Source organism: Copidosoma floridanum, unplaced genomic scaffold, assembly GCF_036245765.1.
Source record: "Copidosoma floridanum isolate Cflo_tuat_1 unplaced genomic scaffold, Cflo_Japanese_pri ptg000020l, whole genome shotgun sequence".
NCBI lineage: Eukaryota > Metazoa > Arthropoda > Insecta > Hymenoptera > Encyrtidae > Copidosoma > Copidosoma floridanum.
The window spans coordinates 35,621,205-35,644,724 of record NW_028321897.1 but is presented as its reverse complement, the minus strand read 5'-3'; the positions used below and the strand labels follow the sequence as shown (position 1 = coordinate 35,644,724).

General features: G+C 34.1%; 2 protein-coding genes across 2 annotated transcripts in view; both read right to left on the bottom strand.

The window, feature by feature from the left end:
* Positions 1 to 3,924: 3,924 nt before the first annotated feature.
* Positions 3,925 to 6,714, bottom strand: LOC149374458 (uncharacterized). The gene is made up of 3 exons (XM_089593732.1): positions 6,525 to 6,714; positions 5,352 to 5,786; positions 3,925 to 5,276 (listed from the first exon to the last, which is right to left on the bottom strand). The coding sequence occupies exons 1-3, from the start codon at positions 6,712 to 6,714 to the stop codon at positions 3,925 to 3,927; spliced, it is 1,977 nt and encodes a 658-aa protein (XP_089449858.1).
* Positions 6,715 to 9,345: 2,631 nt separating this feature from the next.
* The window catches only part of Rheb (Ras homolog enriched in brain), a 293,382-nt gene continuing 279,207 nt past the window's right edge, over positions 9,346 to 23,520 (bottom strand). Inside the window, exons 3-5 of the mRNA XM_089593873.1 lie at positions 9,957 to 10,164; positions 9,725 to 9,854; positions 9,346 to 9,625 (exon numbers count right to left, since the gene is read on the bottom strand). Coding sequence (XP_089449999.1) covers positions 9,536 to 9,625; positions 9,725 to 9,854; positions 9,957 to 10,164 — 428 coding nt within the window. The 3' untranslated portion in view covers positions 9,346 to 9,535. The remainder of the gene's footprint in view (positions 9,626 to 9,724; positions 9,855 to 9,956; positions 10,165 to 23,520) is intronic.

Sequence of the window (23,520 nt, the reverse complement as noted above, 5' to 3'; positions counted from 1 at the left end):
CATCTTGTTAATTATTTAACGTGGGATCAAAAGAATTTTCGCATTTAAAATAATGCATCCATTTTATCGAAATTTTTGGAACTGATAATTTTATAGTTATGCTTGAGATTATATCAACGATTTTAGTTTGGTGACCTTAAAAAAAATGACAGAAGTGCTGATTGCTTGAATTTTATTTCTTTCACCAATTCTAAAAAAGAAAAAAACAAAAAAAAACACTTTCCAAGAGATTTAAAGCTGCGATCTCTTGCACGCTAGCTGAGGCCCTTACCCACTCTGCTACACGGAAAAATATTGCTCGTTTTAAACACCAATTTCAAACTAGCGTCATCTCAATTGTACACGCTCTACTTGTAGACTACGATGAACAACATCTAAATTTTGAGTGTACATGTAGACCTCATATTTACGATGTGCGGGAATGGTTATTCTGCGAGCATACATCCGCAATCTCTATGTACGCTGCCAGATGCACCTTCAATCTCGTTGTATGTATAAATATCTAAAAAAAGAAGAGTCTATCACAGCACTGCGTGGTTAAGGATGTATAGAGCAGTATACAAAATGCTGAAAAGTATAGTTGAGTGAATGCACATAATTTTGTAATAATTTCTTGAGGGTGTGAACTAACTTACACATCACATTATTACATGAGAATAAATTACACCGATCAACAATAAGGGTCTACACGGCAAAATTGCCATGACACCATAACGTAAAAAGCACAGCGCACAACGCACACGAATAGTATCAGCTGGTATATCTATATACATGACGCACAAGAGCGGTGTATTTTATGTTTTCGGCAATATAGATAAACCAGCATATGTTATTTTTGTGCGCTGTGCGTTGCTGTATAGGCCCTTTCGCCGAAAACGTAAAGCAGAACGCTATTATGCGTTATGTACATAGATATACCAGCCTATGCTATTCGTGTGCGTTGTGCGTGATGGCAATCTTGTTGTATTCGCTTCGTGCAGCAATTTGAAACAACGCCACCTGCAGGGGAAAAGATGTCGATGCTAACTAACAAAAATACACAGCATCAGATAGATAATGATAGATTACAAGTGTTTATTTCAGCAATGATAAGTATTTAACAACTAAAATGAGTTTTTTTCAGTCTCAAATAGCATACTAATAGCAAATAATTTTTTTTTTCCAATTTCATGAAAAAAAAGTAAATTTCTATTCTGAAATTGATAGAATGTATGAGCGAGCATAACAAATATTATATTTCAATGTGCTGATTTAAAAGTACTTCACGAAATAAATTGATGTTCGAGAAACATCGCAGTACTTGCTGACAAAATACAACCATGAAAGGTGAAAACATTTTTTTTTATTAAGGTACTATTAAATAGGTATTTCTCGGCTTGAAAGTATACTTAACACCCAAAGAAATTACGTCAGTTGTTAAATATACATTACTGTTGAAATGAATGCTTGTAACAGATCATTGTCCATAAGATTCTGTGTATTCTTGTTAGTTAGTATCGACAACTTTTCTCCTGCAGGTGGTGTTGTTTTTAAAATTGCTGCACGAAGCGAAAAGGCCCTAACACGAGTCGTTAACTAACATACTTAACCTAACCTGCCTTACGTGTTTGTGTATCGATATAACTATATATACGTTGACATCGAGCCTTTAGGTGCATCTGGCGGCGTACATCCAGATTTCTGATGTAAGCTGGTAGGATCACTATTCCCGTACATCGTATATACATGTACTTTATGTGCACTCAAAATTCGGATGTCGTTCATCATAATGCGAATCGATAAGGCTCCGTAGTTTTCACCAAAATTGTGCAAGCTTTTTTTTCGGTGATTCACTAAGGCAATATTTCTCCGTGTATGAGTAATCCCTATAATAGAGATTTAATTACTTCTTGTTATGGTACAGTTCAGAACTTGTTTTTAATGTAAATATTCATTTACTGTTTTTTAACTAATTTGGTTTGATTATAAATAACATTTATAAATAAATTATTTATTGACGAAACTAATTTTTTTGTTAAAACGATTTTTTTTTAATAGAAAATTAGTATATTTTAGCAGAGCAGCTTTTTTATGTATTATTGGATTTTTTTTTTACCATTTACTTGTTACTTTTACTCTATATAAAATTTCCCATTCGTGATTAAAGCGATTTTTGCCTTTAGGACGTTCATCGCAGTTAGTAGGGATAAAGTTCAGAGAGTTGAGAGGAGCGTACATATACACAGTAACGCTGGCAATTGTTTTTTCCATATGGATCCCTTTCTTTCTTGTATTATTAAAAAATAAAATAACTTTTTGATGTATTTCAAAATTTAATAGAATTATTGTATAGTCCCAAATTAATGTAAAATTATTATTAATATTGATTTTTATAGTCCAGATAAATGCTGGTTAATTCACAGTTCAAATGAAATTCACTTTCCAGTACGTACAAACAGTAATTGGTTTTTATTTGATTAAAAATACAAGCATAAAAAAACGTTAACTTTAACAATTTTTCGATAAAGATTTTGACCGAATACACAGTTAATAAAGACGCAAATAAACGCACGACGGGGCCCTAAGATCTTAATTTAACCAGTGAATAATTCATAATAATTGTTGACCTCTCGTCTCACGTAGCCCACACTCAACGTCAGTCACGTTTCGAGCTGTGAACCCGGGCGCATTCAGCGACACGACGACGAGAACGTACTCACTAGCGTGATTTCTCGGCACGATAAGTCCGTGCAAGGCCAGAGCTCCTTCGAGATGCTCTCTTTTTCGCAGCGCTAGGAGAACTGCTTCAAGAAATGAGCGGGCCTGTCAATAGAGCCGAGAACGCCCGATCGCCGCCGACAAGCGACGAGCGGTCGCCGTCTCGTGACATCTGCCCTTCCGACTTTTGTCGTCTCTCTCTGTTACTAGCCTACGTTGTGTTTTATTTTCTTATTATTTTAAACTTTAAGCCTTCTGGCTGTAACACACTCCCCCCGTTGGGAGTAAGTACGAACAACATTAAAAATAAAATTTTTGAATTCGAATTACATAAGAGTAATAAAAATAAATACATGCAAGTAATTAAATACATAAATATTGTCATGAATTTTCGACTTCAAAGTCTCTTGAAAACAATGGACACAGTGATCTTGAATTTCTTTGGTAAATTCCATGCTCCGTTTTCACTGTCACCACTCTCACCACGCCATCGCCACCGGGGTGTACTTTTACCACTCGCCCCATCCGCCACTGCGTACACGGCTGGTTCTTATCTATTAAAAGAACAATCATATTCTCTTCCATATTAACATCCGACCTAATTAAGTACCGAATTAATAAATCGGTAATACGATTTCGAGAGGGAAGAAGAAACGGATGTTTTTGATCGTAAGTCGTGCTAGCCTTTGATATTCGGCCTCCAACCCGCAAAATACCGTGCTGATTAAGAAATGGACTTAATGCCCCCAATTTAACGCTTTTTAGTTCCACGGATGCTGAGACGCGCTTGATTTCCTCTTTGAAACAAGTCTTTTGTACGAGTTGAATAATGCATTTTTCCGACGCATCTAGCTCCGATATCACAAGACGAGATACCTCTCTGATCTCCTTCAGCCTTATACTTTTATTCTTTTCTTTAATTTTTACTCTGATGTTATTAATAAAACGTAAACAGTAAGCAAAAATTCTTGTTAATTTTGCATAACTTGATATGCGCGTCATTACGTTTTTTAAGAAGTCCTCGTCCCGCACGTCCGTGACTAAACACGCGACCTTTTTTAACCCTGGCAGATCAACGGTCGGAAGTTCAAACGAACAAGGCCACTGCTCCTCCGTCCGCGAGAGCCAGTTGGGTCCCTCGAACCACGTTCTATTTTTTACAAAGTCACTACCAAACTGCCTTCTTGACAGTGCATCTGCCGGATTGTCTTCAGAGCATACGTGCCGCTATTCGATATTCTTTGCCAATTTTTGAATTTCCGAGACGCGATTTGCCTCGAAAACCTTCAAGGCTTCTGGCGGTTTCCTTATCCAATGAAGCACGATCGTTGAATCTACCCAAAAAATGACCTTATCGGGACGAATAGACAGCCACGAAATTACGTCTTGGTATAATCGAGCGAGAGTTAACGCGCCGCACAACTCTAATTGTGGAATGGTCCTCTCTTTTATCGGAGCGACCCGCGACCTTGAACAGAGTAAGACAACTCGAGCATTTCCGTGGCTACTCGTCGAACGCACATAGATGCACGCTCCGTAGCCCGTCTTGCATGCGTCTGAAAAACCGTGAAGGTGTACATTCGAGAAATTTTCAACGAGCAAATAACGCGACATTCTCAAATTATTCACTGCTTTAAGTTCTCTTGAGAAAATGCGCCACGTATTTTCTAAGGTCTGGGGTACCGATTCGTCCCACGCGAGATCGTCTTTCCAACAAGTTTGCATGATACCTTTTGCCGCGAGTATAACTGGGCCTAAGAGTCCTAATGGATCGAATATTCTGGCTAACTCAGTTAAAATTAATCGTTTAGTAATCCTTTCTACTGTCCGATCTGATTTTACGGCAAATGAGAACTCGTCGCTCGAAGTACTCCAGGAAACTCCTAGCGTCTTGTGAACCGAATCGTTCTTTGTGAGAAATTCTAAATTCTCTATTCCCCCTACTAAGCCGTTTAAAACCGCCGTCTCGTTGGACGCCCATTTTCGAATTTCAAATCCTCCCTTTCTCAAGATTGTTATAACTTCATCTCGGAGCCTTAAAAGTTCTTTGAGGCTATCTGCTCCAGCGATAAAATCATCCACGTAAAAGTTTTGCGTCAGAGCCCTAGCGCCGATCGGAAATGCCGAGCACTCGTCACTCGCGAGTTTATGCAGTGTTCTTATCGCAAGGAAAGGAGACGAAGAAACGCCGAAAGTAACCGTGTTTAGTTCGTAAGTTCTTATTTTATTTTCATGTAACCAAAATATTCTTTGGTAGCGACGGTCGTCGGCATGAACCCAGATTTGCCGGTACATCTGCGCGATGTCGGCCACAACGGCATATTTGTACGTTCTAAATCGTATTAAGTGCTCAAAGAGCTTGGGCTGAATCGTGGGTCCTATCAAGAGGACATCATTTAATGAAACTCCGGCTTCAGTTTTTGCCGACGCATCAAATACAACTCGAGTTTTCGTCGTAGAACTCGTTGGCTTAACGATGGCGCGATGCGGCAAATAATAATGAGCTTCCGATGGCTCGTTTTCGATTAATGTCATATGACCTAGGCTAATATAATCATTCATGACCAGGTCATACTGTTCTTTAAGAATCGGGTTTTAATTTAGTTTTTTCAATAAATTCGTAAACCGACGGTATGCCGCTATTCGCGATTCACCTAGATCGACTACCGAGGTTTTGAAAGGCAACTTGACGATACATCGTCCGGAGGACTCTCGTGTTACGTTCTGAATAAAATGTAATTTGCAGGGATCTTCTCCGAATAGTTTTGGCGCCTCTGATTCGGCGGCATCAATCACCCAAAACTTTTCAAGGATTTTTCTTAGCCCAGTTAAATAAAAAGAAACTGTCTGGCTACACTCGTCTGCAATACCTTCCGCAGCTACCCAGCCTAATTCAGATTTTTGCAGAATGAAATCGACTCCGCCCTTAGATAAATCGACTTTTCCCGGAGAAAGCATTGACAGCGTAGCCCCAGATCTGATTACGACATCGACCTCTCCGGGCAAATGAAAATTGGGATCGGCTAACCTTAAGTTTTTAGGTACATTCACTAAATCGCGACGAAATGGTTCGCTCGGGATCTGATTTGCTATTTTTGGAATTACCAAACACGCGAGAGTCTTACTATATAGAGTGTTAATCGGGTGAAGGGTCACCTCTACCGCCCCACTCGACGTCGTGTTCAAGTCGTCGACTGCCCCAATCGTAGCCGCGCACGGCTTCTTTTTCAATCCCAATCGCTTAACTAAACTCTCAGTTACTAAATGTATAGTTGCGCACGTATCCATTATAGCTCTACACATTAGAAATTTTCCACTCGAATTCTTTATTCTTACTTGAGCTGTCAACATTAGTTTGGATTGAAGCGCGCGCGACGCAAGACTGAGAACAGTCGACTGTACGAGTCATTCTTGTTTAGGTGCGCTTGAGCCAGTCAAGACTGTCGACGACTCCTTGATCTCACGATGTAACAAAGTGTTATGAAATTTCCCACATTTTTTACATTTGTAAAATTTGCATTCACCGGAATTTTTGACTAAGCAATTTCTACAAACCGCACTTTTACCGACTATTTTCCAACGTAAATTAATGTCGGCCTTTATAAATGCTTTGCAACGGTACAACGGATGCTTACCACCCTTATACTTGAGGCAGTCGATTGAAGCGCTAGTCACGAAAGAACGGACTCCTCCTTCAAATTTACCTCTTTTGTTTGCCCCTTAAATCCCGCTAGTAAACGCCCTTTTTCCCTTGCTGTCGCATTTGTTGTTTAAATTTTCTTGTTCGATTGACCCACATCTAAACGCGGCCTCGTTTGCGAACGCACAAATTTCCTTCAACGTCGGTATCTTGTCAAGAGTGAGCGATCTCTCCCACTCCGACCGCATCTCAGATGGAAGGGCGCACTCGACAATTCTTACTATCAAGTGTTCATCGGGTTTTACGTCTAACGTCGCGAGCATATCGATATGTTGTCGTACATGATCGACTAGTTTAGTTAAGCTACTATGCGACATCTCGGTAGGCGTAGACGTATCTCGTAATGCGTCCAAGTGGGTTGTTTTCATGACCCTCTTTCGATCGTACGACTCGAGAAGTAACGCCCAAGCGGCCTTGAAATTGTCTTCGTGCAGTCCGTACACTGATATCTTTGCGAGCGCGTTCCCCTGTAGGGAGTTTCGAAGAAGCATAAACTTCTGCAGTTCGCGAGTTCGTCATGTAGCTCCTCGTACGCTGTAAACAGTTCCCTTACGCGCTCGAGTCGACCTCTAGCTATAGCCGCATCTGTCGGCTCCAGAGGGATTGTCTATTCGTCGGCGACAATCTTTTCAAGTTTCGTAATATAGGTTTTAAGAGTGGTGCGCTTTTGGTTAATAATCCTCACTCTATTACTCATTTTGATGTAGTCAAAAAACAAAATAAAAGTTAAAAAAAAAAAACTAAAAGAGACAACATCTCGTAACAAAAGAGCAATCAAGGAAATTCCGTTTAAACGTAAACAACCGACAAACGCCAGCGAAACAAAACAAGCACCGTCACCCGGCAATCCAACTACGCGCGAGCGCGCTTCGACTTTTTTCTATAGGCAAGGCAAATTCGCGAAATCGCTCAGATCAACAACGCTCGTGCCACCAGCGAATCGAGTAAACAACACTCTCCTCTCCCTCTTTCGAGAAAAGCGGGTAGCCAGACAACCATACACTGATTTCAACTTCTTTATAGAAAATATCTCAATCACGCGTCTTTATATGCATGCATGCATTTACCGCAGAACAAATGAATTTTAACAAAAGCGACAAGGCAAGCAGGTATTACGTGGATGTCAATAAAAAATACTCAACTTCTCTCCAACCGTCGAACCAGAGCAAAGGGAGGCGAGACCGGCGGTCGACAGCGCGGCCAGAGGGCCAGCTCGAAGATGATGATGACCTTCACACCCAACAATCCTGGTCACGGCACCAAAATGTATAGTCCCAAATTGATGTAAAATTATTATTAATATTGATTTTTATAGTCCAGATAAATGCTGGTTAATTCACAGTTTAAATGAAATTCACTTTCCAGTACGTACAAACAGTAATTGGTTTTTATTTGATTAAAAATACAAGCATAAAGAAACGTTAACTTTTACAATTTTTCGATAACGATTTTGACCGAATACACAGTTAATAAAGACGCAAATAAACGCACGACGGGGCCCCAAGATCTTAATTTAACCAGTGATTAATTCATAATCACTGTTGACCTCTCGTCTCACGTAGCCCACACTCAACGTAAGTCACGTTTCGAGCTGTGAACCCGGGCGCATTCAGCGACACGACGACGAGAACGTACTCACTAGCGTGATTTCTCGGCACGATAAATCCGTGCAAGGCCAGAGCTCCTTCAAGATGCTCTCTTTTTCGCAGCGCTACGAGAACTGCTTCAAGAAATGAGCGGGCCTGTCGATAGAGCCGAGAACGCCCGATCGCCGCCGACAAGCGACGAGCGGTCGCCGTCTCGTGACATCTGCCCTTCCGACTTTCGTCGTCTCTCTCTGTTACTAGCCTACGCTGTGTTTTATTTTCTTATTATTTTAAACTTTAAGCCTTCTGGCTGTAACAATTATCTAAAATCAATTTTTCATGCCAAAAAAATTGGGAAAATTTCTACAGATCTAATAAATGCTACATTTACATGATTCTTTCATAATGCTACTGCATGTGAAATTGAGACTTCTTGAAAGGAAACGTATATAAAAAAAGATACAGTTAAATGCGCTGCAATTTTTTGTAGGTATATTTTATGGTATATCGAATATACATTAAATGTTTGAACAATACTTATCAAAAAAACCTATGTGTGATGAACGTCTTGAAGGGTAATTCACTGGCACGTAATACTATCCTATTGAAGAAAGCGGTACTCAATGAAACTGCATAGTCTTATACTGGCCAGCCTACATATTGTTTGTGTTGTATGGTGCTCCAATTAACTCAGGTACACTCATTCCTACGATAATTGTACCACCTTCGTACATAAAATCGTTTTATAGAAGGTAAATTTGTATTCGTAATTATATTTGTCTCCCATACAATTTCATAGAAGTATAACTTCATACTTGGATACCCAAGCACCCACTGTCCACTGGTTTTTTTTTAACTTAACAAAATTTAGTATATTTATTAAAAATTAGGCGAAATGTTTGAGTGAACTTAATTTTTTATGCACGTTTGTATATTCGTATATTTTTTTCATATTTGTAGTCAAAGAACCAAATGACCGTAAACATACTCATCTACAGCACTTTGCTGTACAGTTGATAACAGTACAAATCGACTCAATAGAGATTCCAAACTTTTTTAAGCCATCAAATTAAAATAAATTCTGTTGCACATTAAAAAGTTATAACTGATAATTTTTTCAGTATCATACTAACGTTAACTAATTACATTCATAGGAAATTTTTTAATTTATAAATAAAAAAAATAAAAAAATAGTTAACTCCAAGTTTAAAACAAATAAAAGTTAAAGTCAACTTTAAGTTTTAACGGTGGAGAAAGTATTTCTACGTGTGGAAAACTGTTTGTCTAAAATGTTATTTGTGATTAAAAAGCAGAACATTGAGTCATTAAATTTGTTAAAATCTTTATTTACAGTTTATGAAACATATTAAATACTATTTACAGTAGGTAAAACAAGTTCGACTAAACCGTTATAAAATATCATTGTACGAAACATAAGTCAAAACGTAATAATAGTATTAAATATTAGTCTGTGTGGAGGTTAGCATATTTCCCATACTATGATTTGTAATATACATTATTTAAAGATGTGAACCATGTATTACGAATTTATTCAGGATACGACACAACTTGATTTTTCTTGCACATTCCCATCGGCTTTTTCAATTTCAAGTAACAAAGTATGAAATATATCTGCTACAGACTGAAACATATGCATTAATTTTAACGAATAAATAGCAGCTAATTTGTATCATAAGCATTCGTAAATAGTGAAATTTTTAATATAAAACAGGTACAGTACCTCATTCTGTTTAGCACTAGTTTCTAGGAAAGCTGCATGCCATGAATCTGCGAGACGTTTCCCTTGTTCTGTAGTTACCATACGATCTACGTAAAGATCTGTTTTATTTCCAACTAAAACTTTTGGTACACTAGGAATGATATATTTTTATACAATAATCTGTATACTTTAGATTTTAAATACATTAAACCTAACGGAATTTTTTAAATTATTTGTTATGCTCAATACATACTGTACTTTGCCTGTGATATCAAGTAACTTATCATATATAACTTGTACGACTTCGAAGCTTTTTGCACTAGTTATACTATACACTAAAACGTATCCATGAATATCCATTGAGTACTGCGTAGGAAATATACTGTATTCATCTTGACCTGCTGTATCAACTAATTTGACTTCATAATCTTGAGAATGTACCCGAGTATTTTTTGTAAAAGCTAAAATAAAAAAATTTCATAATATAAGGTATAAAATGCCTTACACATGTTTGATGAATAAAATTTTTTTACAAAGTAGACTTATATCTAGTAATATATATATATATATATATATATATATATATGTGTGTGTGTATATATATATGTATGTATATGTATGTATATGTATGTGTATTATATATAAAGTGAAATTAAATGTGTATATACGCATATATTTATGTATATATGTATGCATGTATTTATATAATATGTATATTGTGCACCTAGATCGGAAAAGTAAATAAAGTCTCACACCACCCTTATTTCGTCGGATGATAAACGGATGATTTGAGGCTTCTTTATTTCTGGTTGTGGAGCCTATACGATATTTCGTACCACTGTGGCTAGGATGTGGTAACTTTCGTTCGCTACGCGCACGTACAGTAACCACCTTACGGCCGCAGGTATGAAAATATTACATATGTAGCTTATTTACTTCGATACTGTACTTCTAAAGATTTAAAATATTAATGTTATGAATGATTTACAAAAAATATTAGTTAAATTAATCATTTGGTTAAAAAAAACTCTTCTCAACATCATAAGACAATATAAATTTTTAGTATATATTTTTAACAATAGATTGTTAAAAAATATCATTTTAACCAGACAAGCTACCGTATTTACTTAAATATAAGGGTTTTTTTAAAAGAACTATTACAAGATTACTCTAGAAGATAATAAACGATAATTTTTAACAAATAATCATAAAATTGGGACTAATATCTATACAATTGCTTTTAAGTGACTAGTTATTTGCTTTTTAAGAACAAGTATTTTTTTAGATTTGTTTTAGTAATTTCATAAGGAATATATAGGAAAATCAAAGTTAAGCAACAAACAATAGAGTTCCTATTTATGGAATTATCTTTAAAATTGGTCATTTATTGTATGTAAAATGAAATTTTTCTTGTGAATTCATAAAGATACATAAAATATTAAGCTACTACAATTTTTTATGAAGTTAGTTGTGTAACAAATACATGAATTTTCATATTCCATGAATAGGAACACATTCCACGATTGGGACATTTACCTTATTAATTTATTTTGTCGTATAAACTTGCTTTAAAAAAATTTGTTTCAAGAGCAAAAGATTAAAACACGTAAAATAAAAAAAAAATCTGCATGTATCAAGTGTACGTGTGTGAACACGTATTTCAAGATTTTATTGACAGATTGTGATTATTTACAGCCTAATTCTTTACATTTTCTATGCCTTACAAAAAAAATTTTGGTTTGCTACAAAAGTTTTATTACTTACGTTTTTGAATTTTTAGTGGTGATAATATAAGTTTTCATTATTATTATTTTAGTTTACAATATCATACAAATTATAACTAATTTTTAGTGAAGTTTATTGCTTTCTTACAATGAATGATATCAAAATGTGAATATTGGCCATAAGTATATAATTTACATATGCTTAGAACAAAGTTGTTCGTGGCACGTTCTACTGGGGAGTAAACTTGGCAATATAAAGACGCATTACACAAATGCCTGAATTTTCTTGTACAATCACTCACGAAAAGAAACACTGGTTGCATAAGTACAGGCACAGAGGCAGACGGAGACTTCGAGGTGAGAGACGGGGTAAAGAAATGAAAAGAGAGAGTGTGCAGGAGCGCGGGGGGACGATGCACAGCATAGACGCGGCGACAGCGATTCATAGTCTAAGTAATTAAATGTAGTGTATAGGACACACGTTAGGAAGTTGTAACTATTGTTTTATATACCTAGCACACGCTAGTTCAAGGAACACGGTTATTATTACCATGTATGTATAACTGCTCGCTCACGCATACACACACACGCATACACACACAAACACACACACGCACACAGAGAGAGAGAGAGAGGTGCAAAGTAACGATAAGCCGAGCACACCCAACTTCATACGTAGTCCTACTTCGAATGGAATATAACCATCGCTTTCTCGCTTGTTACAGTGCTGACACCCACCATTGCTGCTACAAATTATCCTCTATTTTTATCGTATAAGTAACCAGAGTTGTTTTATCTAAAACTTCTGTTTTTACCCAATGATTTACTGAATATAGAGCGTGCTACATTTAATTTTAATAAATTAAATCTCATTTAAAAATTTTATGCGAGTAATATACAAAGAGCTCTAAATCGATCCCAAAAAATCCGTATTAATATGTTTATTTGGAAGATTTGGTCATTCTCAGACATGCGGTTTAGCATTAGGCGGATCACCACTATATCGTAAGCATTATTTACATTTTTTAGTTACGTTTTTAATGTCTGTGTCCATCGGGGACACCCATACATACGATCTTGACTATACCTTGACTATCATGTTATTTAGATAAAATGGTGTCACAGAAAGATTTATTTTCTAATGACAATTTTGAAGCGTTAATTTTTAAAACGTTTAATTAAGCACTGACTACATCTTGCTAACAAATTTTAATGTATCTACAAACAGTTTTGAGCAATAGACAGTCATTAAATGCGGATAGTAGATAATTCACGGAGAAGCAACCAATTGTTTTGGAGGTAAACTTTAAGTTTGTGTAATTTGAAACAAAATGTTAGTATTTTCTTCAGAAACAAACAAATCTCAAAGTTATTTTTTCCAAATTTATGGTAAAAAAAAAAAAAATGTTTAATGTCCAAGACAATTGGAAAACAAAGGATACTTGCGCAAGAATGATTAAACAGAATAATTTATTAACTAACAGTGTTGTGCTTACGGCTGTTAATGAATATGTTCATGTCAGAAACTAACTTAAGTTCTTCTCATGGTGTGAAATATCGGAAATCATTTTTTAAAACAATTAATCAATGTACTAATATTTTTTATAGATTGAAAATTTTTTTTTTTTTTGAAAAAGTATATGTATTATAATTGACAAATAATGTATTCTTAGATTTAAATGTTTTTTTTATAGGTGAAAACCGTAATATCTTTTTTTTATCATCATTCTCTGACCTGACATTTATTGCAATAAGAATATCTTATATATTTCTCTGTAAATTTTAACGAATATCCATGTTTATGAGGCATACAATGGTATTGAGGAGGTTTGGGAGTATCATTCAGAGAGGCGAGGGACGGGGAGTCCCCCTGTCCGCGCATCTGGGCCCCCTTTACCGCATACCTCCTTTTGCACTCTACAAACTTGAAACTGTACGACTGTAACTGTTTATATTTTTAAAAAATGTCTGGCAAGGCTTGATTTTTTTGTCAAGCATCTTTCTTTTATACCAAGTTATCTATGAAAACGTTTTTTTCATTCAAATGCATTAAGAATATACCTTAATTTCAATTAAAAGGCAAACTTAACCTTGTTCTCTCTAATAAGAGACCGTGTTAAACTGTCAATATTTCATAACTTTTTTATCGAAAATTTCCCGTGGTAAAAAATCTGAAAAATTCATGTGCACTCGTAACATGCTCAAATATAATAAACATTTTTTTTGGCACGTTTTTCCATTTTGAACTTTTCTTCCAAACCTCCTTAACATTTTAAAAGGTTTATTGATTCAGGCAAACGGTTACATACATAAATATTTGGTATATTAAATCACACAACATTTAGTTTGAATGAAAATAAAGGAGGGTTGAAGCCCCAAGCGTGTAGGAGGTGAAGCCTCACAAGTTTGTATGTTATTAATAATAACTATGTTAGTGTCAGAAAAATGTGTGAATTATTTAAAAATTATTTACTATAAACTTATTAATTAATAAACAACAAACTTCAGTTCGTTACTGCTCTTAGAAGCTCGTTTGAAGAGTTGAAATTATTGTTAAAAGTTTTACTGCGTTTTTCACATTTTAAGAAAATATGATCAAAACTTTTTAAGTGACACTATTTTGCTTTAATCATCACATAAGTTTTATTGATTATAGGTCCATGCGCCTTATGCTGTGCATAATATGTTCTAGTAATATTCATTATTCCTTAGTATTATTTTGATTGTAAAATGTTTCACGACGACGACTTAAAAAAAGCAGTCGTTTTGTAGTCGCTGAGGTTCAAAACTGTACTATTTGCCGTAGCAAATTTCATCGGAGCAATACTCGACATTTAGAAGGAACAGTGACGACTATAAAAGTTTTTATCGTTGTTTTACAAAAAGAGCCAGCAACGCTTATAAGAATCGTAAAATTGTTTTGACCTTTCAACGAAATTAAAGCTTCTGTAGCCCATTCGGGTCACTTTGACTCTATTCATAGTCTGACTGATGCCCAGCTTGATGAACCGGACAATGATGGATGTTAACTTATCTACAGTTATATTTGTCTTTCCAGTAACAGTCTGCTTCATGGTCCGGAAAGACAGATATAAGTGTAGGTAAGTGTAAACCGAACAAATTTTCTTTGCCACCAGGTACGCTTATGCAGTTTTATTTGATGCATACTAAGATAACACAGGCCCACAAAAAAAAGTTTCTGAATTCAGAATGTAAAACATGTTTTCTAACATCCGAATCCGAAGTCAGAATGGGGGCTCTCACAGGAAAATTTTGAGAAAATCTCTGTTTAAAGTCAGAAAATTTATAAAATTAGTCTTAAACACCTTATCCATCATGTTCAAATGCTTTATGTGCAAGGATCATTAATATCTTATTTTTCAGTGTACAAAAGGAACAGACTTCAAGTATTTTGACCAAACGAGTTGAACAAAAATTAAGAATTCCGATGATCCCAATGCCCCAGTTGGCTGTAGGCTTATGCTTCAATATATTTCATTCAATTTTTCGACTGTTCACGTATCTTTTTATCCTCGAAGGATCTGGGTAGAAGATTTCTCTTACGTTTTTTACTTTTTTTCTCATTCGTTTCCCTTTTCAATCTCCAGAAAAAGTCAGCCATCATATTAATATCCTACCGTTCTTGATAACGTCTCTTCATCTCTTTAATATCCTGATGAAATCGTTCACCTTGCTCTTCGCTGAAATCTCCAAGACTTTCTGGGGAAGAGTACAGGTGAGAGTCAAGGAAGTGTATTTTGAGATTTATGAGATTTCCTTATTCTCGGAAGCTCTCTATCATATTCTTCATAATTTTTTGATATTGCTCACTTTTCTGTGTTTCCAAGGAAATTTTCTACGACATCTTTGAAACCAAGCCATGCTGCTTTTTTAGTAGCGGTCATGGTAGTCGCAAAAGTTTCATCTTTGAATGCAGTATGAGTCTGAGGTCCATTAAATACACCTTGTTGGACTTGAGCATCCGACAACTTAGGGAAGGCACGCTTGATGCTACCGAAGCATTTCCCTTCCTTGTCTAGAGCCATAACAAACTGTTTCGTCAATCCTTATTTAATTTGTTTGCTTTGTGATATTCTTTGAACTAGGCTGTAAAGATGTTCTAGGAGTCCAATCTTATTTTAACGTAATGGTCTTGTCTATCTCGGCCATCCTATTCACACAAGAAACATGGAGACTTTGTAAATCCTGACTGCTGACCCAGAATCATTTTCGTATCATAATCATATTTGTTCCTGGTAAAGTATTCAAGCAACTTTTTAATTTAAAATAAATACTATAACAGTTAATAAAGCAGTCTTATCTCCAAACTGATTAACTACAAATAAACGTCGAGCATTTTTAATAAAAAAGGGTTTATTATAGTAACCGTTCTGAATTTCATGCTGTATGTATATAAGTCATTCTAAATAAACATAATATTTTGAAGACTAAATTAAATAAAAACTAAAAAGGGATTTATAATTTTGATTATATTTTTCTTGCATTTTTAATGACTTTAATGAGTCATTTTTTTTTTGAGCCCTGCTAGAAAATGTTTTCTAATAGTAACGTAATGGATAGTGTTACGGATTTCTATAAAATGGTCATAATATCGAGATTGTAACAGACGAAACGAGAATTAAACTTTAGTTTTCAAAGTAGCTTACAAGATTGACCGCATTGATAATCCTAATCCTACATAAGAGTACTCGTGGCGATGACAATAATAAGGCTTCTGCTTTTAACGTCGGAACCAAAGTCGACGGTCCTTTCTTTCTTGTTCCTCCTTGATTCACTTTTTAGGCGAGTTTATAGTGGCCCCGTTTGCTCGAGCTTTTCTCATACTACTAAGTCCTCGAACTAAGTCTTACATTTGCTTGAAATGCATGCTTTTAACACGTAGCTTAATCACCGAACTAAGTCTTACATTCGCTTAAAAGACGCAACAGAACTCACTCTCCAACCTTTATAGTTACTTTGAAGCACTTGATAAAAGAGAAAATTACTCTCGATAGATACGAGCACAATCGTGGTGCAATAATTACGCAGTAATTGATGGTTAAAATTGCTGATCTCTCAGATTTTATATTAAGCACAAGTTGCTGTTAAAATTGTTTATGATATGTTTTGTGGACACACGTAGTAACGAATATTAAAAATGTTAATTATTCACATTCTTGGATGTACCACTGCGAATTGATGTCGTAAGATGAGCACTTTATAAGACTGTTTGAGGTTGCACGCGTAGTTCGAGTTTTGCGACGGTAGCTTGTTTCAAAAGAAGTAAGTTATGTGCCACATGATTGCAGAAGCAGGTGTATTGCTTGATGTTTCGAGATCACTGGGCTTTGGCTTTTTATAATTTAAAAATGAAACTGTGTGTTTTAAAGTAATAAATATTAAATATCTGACATGGGATGTCACACAGTGACTTTACCCTTGAACTGGTCAGATGTTGGCTTCTCTAAAGAAGGAAAGCTTTTGGAAGTCTAGATATAATAAAAAAATGCACTTTCATTCTTCAAATTGTATTATAAGTTTTTCAGCATCTTTAGAGTCATTCTATAAAAAAGCTGCAGAAAAAAAATCTGATATCGATCTGAATCTGGATATTTTTTAACCAAACACATAGCGGTGATGGAAATTCTCTCCTTTTTTGACCTTATTTGATGTCTCCTGACATTTGCTTTTAAAGTCCTTCAAGCATAAGCGCTAGTCATGGATCAAACGCATAAAAGTATTTGCTTTTTTCCCATCGTGCCTATATGTATTTGAGAGGGAGGAGATCCTGTATTACAGCGGTCATAAATGTGTATATACAACTACGCACTATAGCTGACTATGCTAATAACACTGTATGGTATCCCTTCTTCATCAGAAAATTATAGGCACGGTGGAACAAAGCCATGGCTAGCGTTTAGGCTTGTGGGTTATAGACTTATCAACATGCATTGAAAGTATACATGTCATGAGCCAATCACATAAAAAAGTGGTAAATTTTTATCGCCATTATGCTTTTGCTCCATGATTTTTCTCTTCGTGCAGCCAGCCTCCAATTGATTAAGCATTTTCGCGTCATTCAAACCTCTGAGACTTTGAGACTTTAATATTAAGCACGCGGAGCCCAAAAATCCAAATACTTATTTCCACATAACTTAGAGCAGTAATTTTTTTTTCATGTGACTATAAAATACGCTCCATTATCAATTCCATGTAGTTTATTCCCAATAACCAAATAAATTTACTAATTTTTGCATAAAATTGTATCTTTAATTGTTTAAATATAAGATAAATAATCGCAAGTAACCTTATACGCTCGCTTTTTTGTACTTTTATTTATTCAATTAATTTAAAAAATCCCAAGCAGATGAATCTACGTAACCTTATTTATTAACCTTATAAACTGAGTTTTCTACATTTTTCTTTATTAAATAATCTGATGTGATCGATTGCTGCGCTTTAGTTTGAATTTATTTTTGAATTGATAAACTTAAATATAAGTAATCAATCTGCAGTGACGCCATAAGTTCACATGAGAGCAGTTATCGTTGTTTTAAAGATAAACGATAGCCTAAGAATTCAATTTCTAGTGATCTCATGCACTCGCAGGATAGTATTTTTTATTTATTTCGAAATAAACTAAGATACTACTTTCAGTTATCTAAAGATTCCCTACCAAAGAAAATACTTTCTGTATTACTTAAGCAATATGCTAGAGGAAATCTGAAAATACTATGAAGTATACCAAATTTATGAAAATTTAACACACCATGCTTTAAAACTTTTCAGTTCTTTACAAGAAAAAAAAAAAAAAAAAAAAAAAACGTTACCCGTTTAAGGAATTTATACGACACTAAGAATGTTGAATGCAAATAAAATTGTCATCAACCTTGAGAAGTGATAAGGAAACTGACATATATATATATATATATATATATATATATATATATAACAATGAATTTATATTAACACTGTCAGCTCATGTATTACCACAGGTGGCTCACCTGTTGCTTTTAGATATGGTGACCCAAAGTTCAAGACCTGGTGCAAATTTTTCTTTTTTATACTTACAGTAATTTTTTGGATCTAAACCATTAAAACAAAATGTTTCATTTGTTTTCTTTTCTGTTCATGATCGCGTGCTTAAGATATTTTTAACGTATTTTAAGAACACTATGAATACGCCAATCCAAGCAGTGTACTGTAAGTGTACAATTTTTTTTTCTACTAAGCAGACTTCTAACTTCTAACTGAAACAAACCCGTTCATTATAACAAAATAAATAAAGTTAACAACCGTTATTTAAATTTAATATTAATATTGTTAAATACATTTGTTAGTAGTTTTTCTGTTTTTAATTTTTTATGAACCAATTTTCCTGCTATTAAAGATATTATAAACGGCACTTTGGATACTATTGTAACTTTTGCTACAGTTTTATTGTGGTATTGATGTATTGACATCTAAATAAGAGTTTTTCAATTTTATTTTTCTTGTATAAAAAAATGTTTGAAATATATGTATAAGATAATAAGGTAAATAAGAGGATACATATAATGAAAAAAAATAATGATTTTGCGCATTAATACCACATCAGAGCGATTAGTGTATTATTTAAATGTGTTAATGTATTCGAATGTAACATTGGTAAAATTAAAAGAAAAAAAAAGAAAAAGTACTCAAGGTATAAAAAAAGTTATTTAAACAAAAGGTTAAAGGTAAAATTTTAAATAAAAGCAATTAAGTCTATTGGATTATTTGGGAGTAACTATTTGGGATTGATCACGGAAGATATTTAATAGCTATCATAAGTATTTTACAGCGTCTGGACACGATCGACACGAAAGCCGCATATGATTAAAATTTCACCTTAAGTTTTTATAATAGTTTTGAAAAACTGTTATTATTTCCATGTTATTTTTAACATAAGCAAATTAAGATCGGAAAAGAAGTGTGTTGATAATTGATAAAAAATAAAGATGCTTAAAATAAAAATAAGTATAGTATGCATTCTCATACTGACGATAATGTACGTTACTTAATCTAATGTTAAATGATTTTAATCGTTTTGACTTAAGAAATGTAACTAATAGAAATTTGTCATATATGAAAAGAAATTTTAATTTGGGACATTCATTTAACTTCTTCATCAGTCTTGATAGCAACTCTATTTTAAATTTTTGAAATCTGTAAGGAGCTTCTTCATATTTAATAAAATTGTAGCTGATTAAAATGCTATAATAAGATATTAAATACTTTACAAGTTGAAAACTAAAACACAATACAAACCAAATTTTTCAATTTTAAGGTCAAGTAATACTCAAAGACCCTAATCAAACAAAGATTGTTTTTAAAAAGAATTGTTCGTATTAAAATAAAAAAAGCTCACAGTACAAATATTACGTATTATAGAGAGTATATTAACAAGTTTTAAGATCTTTTATGCAATTCGACATTTTTTAAACCAAAAAAATATATGTAAAAAATTTATAAACTAGTAAAAAACAGATATTTTTGATGATTATGGCAATGCCAATGTATTTATGTGTTAATTAAAATTAAAGATACCGCAATCAGAGTTCCGTATAAAAAGCTCTATGGAACTCGAAGAGTCATTGATAACCTCATCGGGTCATATATTTGTGTAGTTTGCTTATTTTCGAATGTATTGTTAGGTCTTAACATACAAGAACTATCCCAGAAATGGATTACATGAAAAACTATGTTCCATTGAGCTAACAGAAATTGCTTAATGGAGTTCTTTTTTTCATTTATTTTACATCCTTTTAATACAATGAGAAGATCTGTAAACAGTACTTGGTTTGTCCAATGAGTGGTTGCTGTAGCCCATTTTTTGCTCAAATATTACAGGATTACTTTGATAAAGGAGTTACGAAAACAGTTTTCTCTGACACAATTTTACGGGAGGTACACCGATGGCGTAATCTTAGTCGTTTGCAGCTCTAGTGTCGATCGCATCCAGTCATTGTTCAATACTTTTAACAGCCATTTAAAATTTACTATAGTATATAACAACAAGTGTTCACTACTACTTTTTTTTTCATTATTATTTTTGTAATTATTATTATTTTTTTCAATTTGCAAGCTTGAGCATTCTTTTTCCAAATTCAATTGGTGCAGAAAGAAATTTGCTTTCAGTAGATTAATCAATTTTTTCTTCCATACAAGTGTTTTTCTAAAAAAGCAGCCAGCCTCAACTTAACTGATAAATACTTCAATCAATATCACCGAGCTTGTTTGATATAAGGTGTATTTTCAAGTTCTATAAAGTCACAGATTTTTCGTATACAATGCTATGTTTGTAAAATATTGTAAAATAATGTCTGCTGTCAACGTTCTATATCTCGGGAGATTATATTGCTTGCATAAGAATTTAGTTCGGTAAAAGCAAAGGAAAAAATTATAGCTAATTTCTAATTTTTCATTTTACCATACTCTAAAGTGATAGACTTGGTTCAAACGAAACTTTAACTTTGCAAGGATCTCTCCTTAAGAGCCTTTATGTAATCGGAAAAGTTTGTGATTTTATTTCTTGAAAACTGCAAGGCTCGATCTTCTGTAATATCAGCATGTTATTTTTGGTACTAAAATGTATTACTACTGATTTTTTTTTAATATCTATAAAGAATGGAATTTCCCAAAAATCACTTTAAATAAAACTGCGCTATTGTACTGCTAAGTTTTGTTAACTTTCAAACTTATTAATTATACATGGGAGCAAGAAGCGATTATAATGATGGTCATAGGAATTTATCTTACAAATATATAAAGGGATAACGTTTATTTGTATGTTTGCAAAAATCTTGAAATTTACTAAACTAATCGATCCTAAATTTCAACAGACGGTTGATGACAAGAGTTAATACATGGTAGTCTATTTAAATTAGCAGAGACTATGATTAAAAATTTTTATGCTACTGACAAAAGACTTACTACAGAATAGCTTGGCAAGGGACTTTTGCCATGAGACCACAAGATGGCGAGTGGGTATATTTTTCAACAATACTTAACGTCAAATGAGCTGCAACCGCTATCAAATTTGTGACGTTACGTTTATAATTTAAAGTTTGCAGACTGCTTGACGTCATTCAATGCATTTGCATCAGCATAGATTAAATATACAGTGATGCCACACCTCAATAAATTTTGGTAATTTTCTTGAGCTATGGAATAAACCATGATGAGCAAAATTGGCGGCTTAATCCACCAGCATTCGGCAGTTGTTTATACAAATATTTATCAAGAACAGTAATTTTTCTGTACAAACCTGAAGTTAAATGTTATTAATAAAGTAATTAAGAAAAATAACTCACAATTAGATGACATAGCCGAAGAATCATTATATGTAGTGAATGTATGTATACATTAGGTGCTGGTAACGTCGGTTACTGTACTAGATTATGGAAACGTATCTTGTACTTTTGGTATAGGATTTATAAGACGTTGATAAACTATCGATATCGTATAAACGCTATACTAAAAGTAAACTAGGTTGCGAAATCTCACCACGACGCAGAACACTACATATTGTGACACTAGACGAATCAAGTCGCGCGGGAGAGCGACGAGATAGGTTTGAGAAAGCAGACAAAGCCTCGGCGACCGTGCTACTATTTTGGTTTAATTTTGTCTCTTTACTACTACTCCGCAGCTTCACAAAAAAACATGGGTCAGAAAGTCGTTCTAACAACAAAAACGAGGCATGTATCTTACAATGCTCAAAACAAGATTTTTTCAGGCTCAGTCGCCGAGAAAGGGTCTTATCGTTAAGTTAGCAGCAAGCCAAATTTTTCCTGTGTTTAATTGGGATAGGCGTGTTCTGAAAATCAAGCAGAGCTGCTAACAGTGTGATATTGGCTACAGGTACTTCCTAATTTCACAGTAGATATCACACAGCGTTGGAAATTCTCAGTGGCTAAGATGGTAGAGCACTTGCTTCCCTTCTGGACGGCTCGGGTTCGAGACTCCGCTCCGACACTTACTTCCGGGTAGCGAGGTGGTGTTTTTCACACGACCTAACCACTAGGATATCACATAAGTAGGCAACTGGTATAATGTTTTGTACCGTGGCAAGCAGATTTAAAGATAATAGTAAACAACAACGATGCTTCAGAAAAGAGGGGGGGGTAGATAACTCTGTCTGTGGTGAATCGAAGTCGTACATGTATTTATGTACCTATTAAACAAAGACGGACAAGACATGGCGTTGCTAAGGTAGGATACCTACTCGGTAGTAAATTTTGAACATGAATAAAAATTTAAACATCTAGAATACATCATTATTCCATTATACTAACTCTAAGTTTCATGCGCATTAAGCGTGGACATCTCAATTTTAGTATCTGAATTAGGATTTGTAATAAATTAATTCATTAACTACCAGCAATGAATTCAATTATTTTTTGAGTACTTTGGCTATTTATAATAAATCGTCTTACACAGCTCTAATAATATCAACATAATCTGATCGACAAGAAAACTTTAATTATTTCTCTGAGTGCTGAATAACAAGCTGTAAACCCAAGCCTTATTTAACTCAGCAATTTGGATAGTTAATAATTTTACATTAATAATCAATTTTTTAAGTAGTAGTAAAATAAGAAATCATTTAATAAAAACAACTGTTTAAGTAACTTGTACATCGCTTTTATGATTTTCGTAGGTATTTTCACAATAAATAATTATTATTGTCAGAATTCCATAGTTACTAAATAACTGTGATTTGGAATATTTGGATTTCATCAATACATAAAAAAGACATAATGGTAAAAGCTAGTTGAATAAATGACAAATTCGGGATTTTCGATGCGTATAATTACTAAGTATTTTGTCTAAAAATTTTGTTGGAAAGAGTAATGTAATTTATGTCATTAGCTTAGAGAAAAAATTTCTAAGAATTGTAGTATAAAGTAGTATAATACAAGAAAGAAAAAGAAAGAAGCATAATAGATAAAAATCCTGAAACTGAATTTTTTGGGAAAATTTGTTTCGTTGAGTAAACTTACAAACTATTCTTACAAATTAACCTCTGCACACATTCATATATTAAAAACATCTTCATATGATCAACTA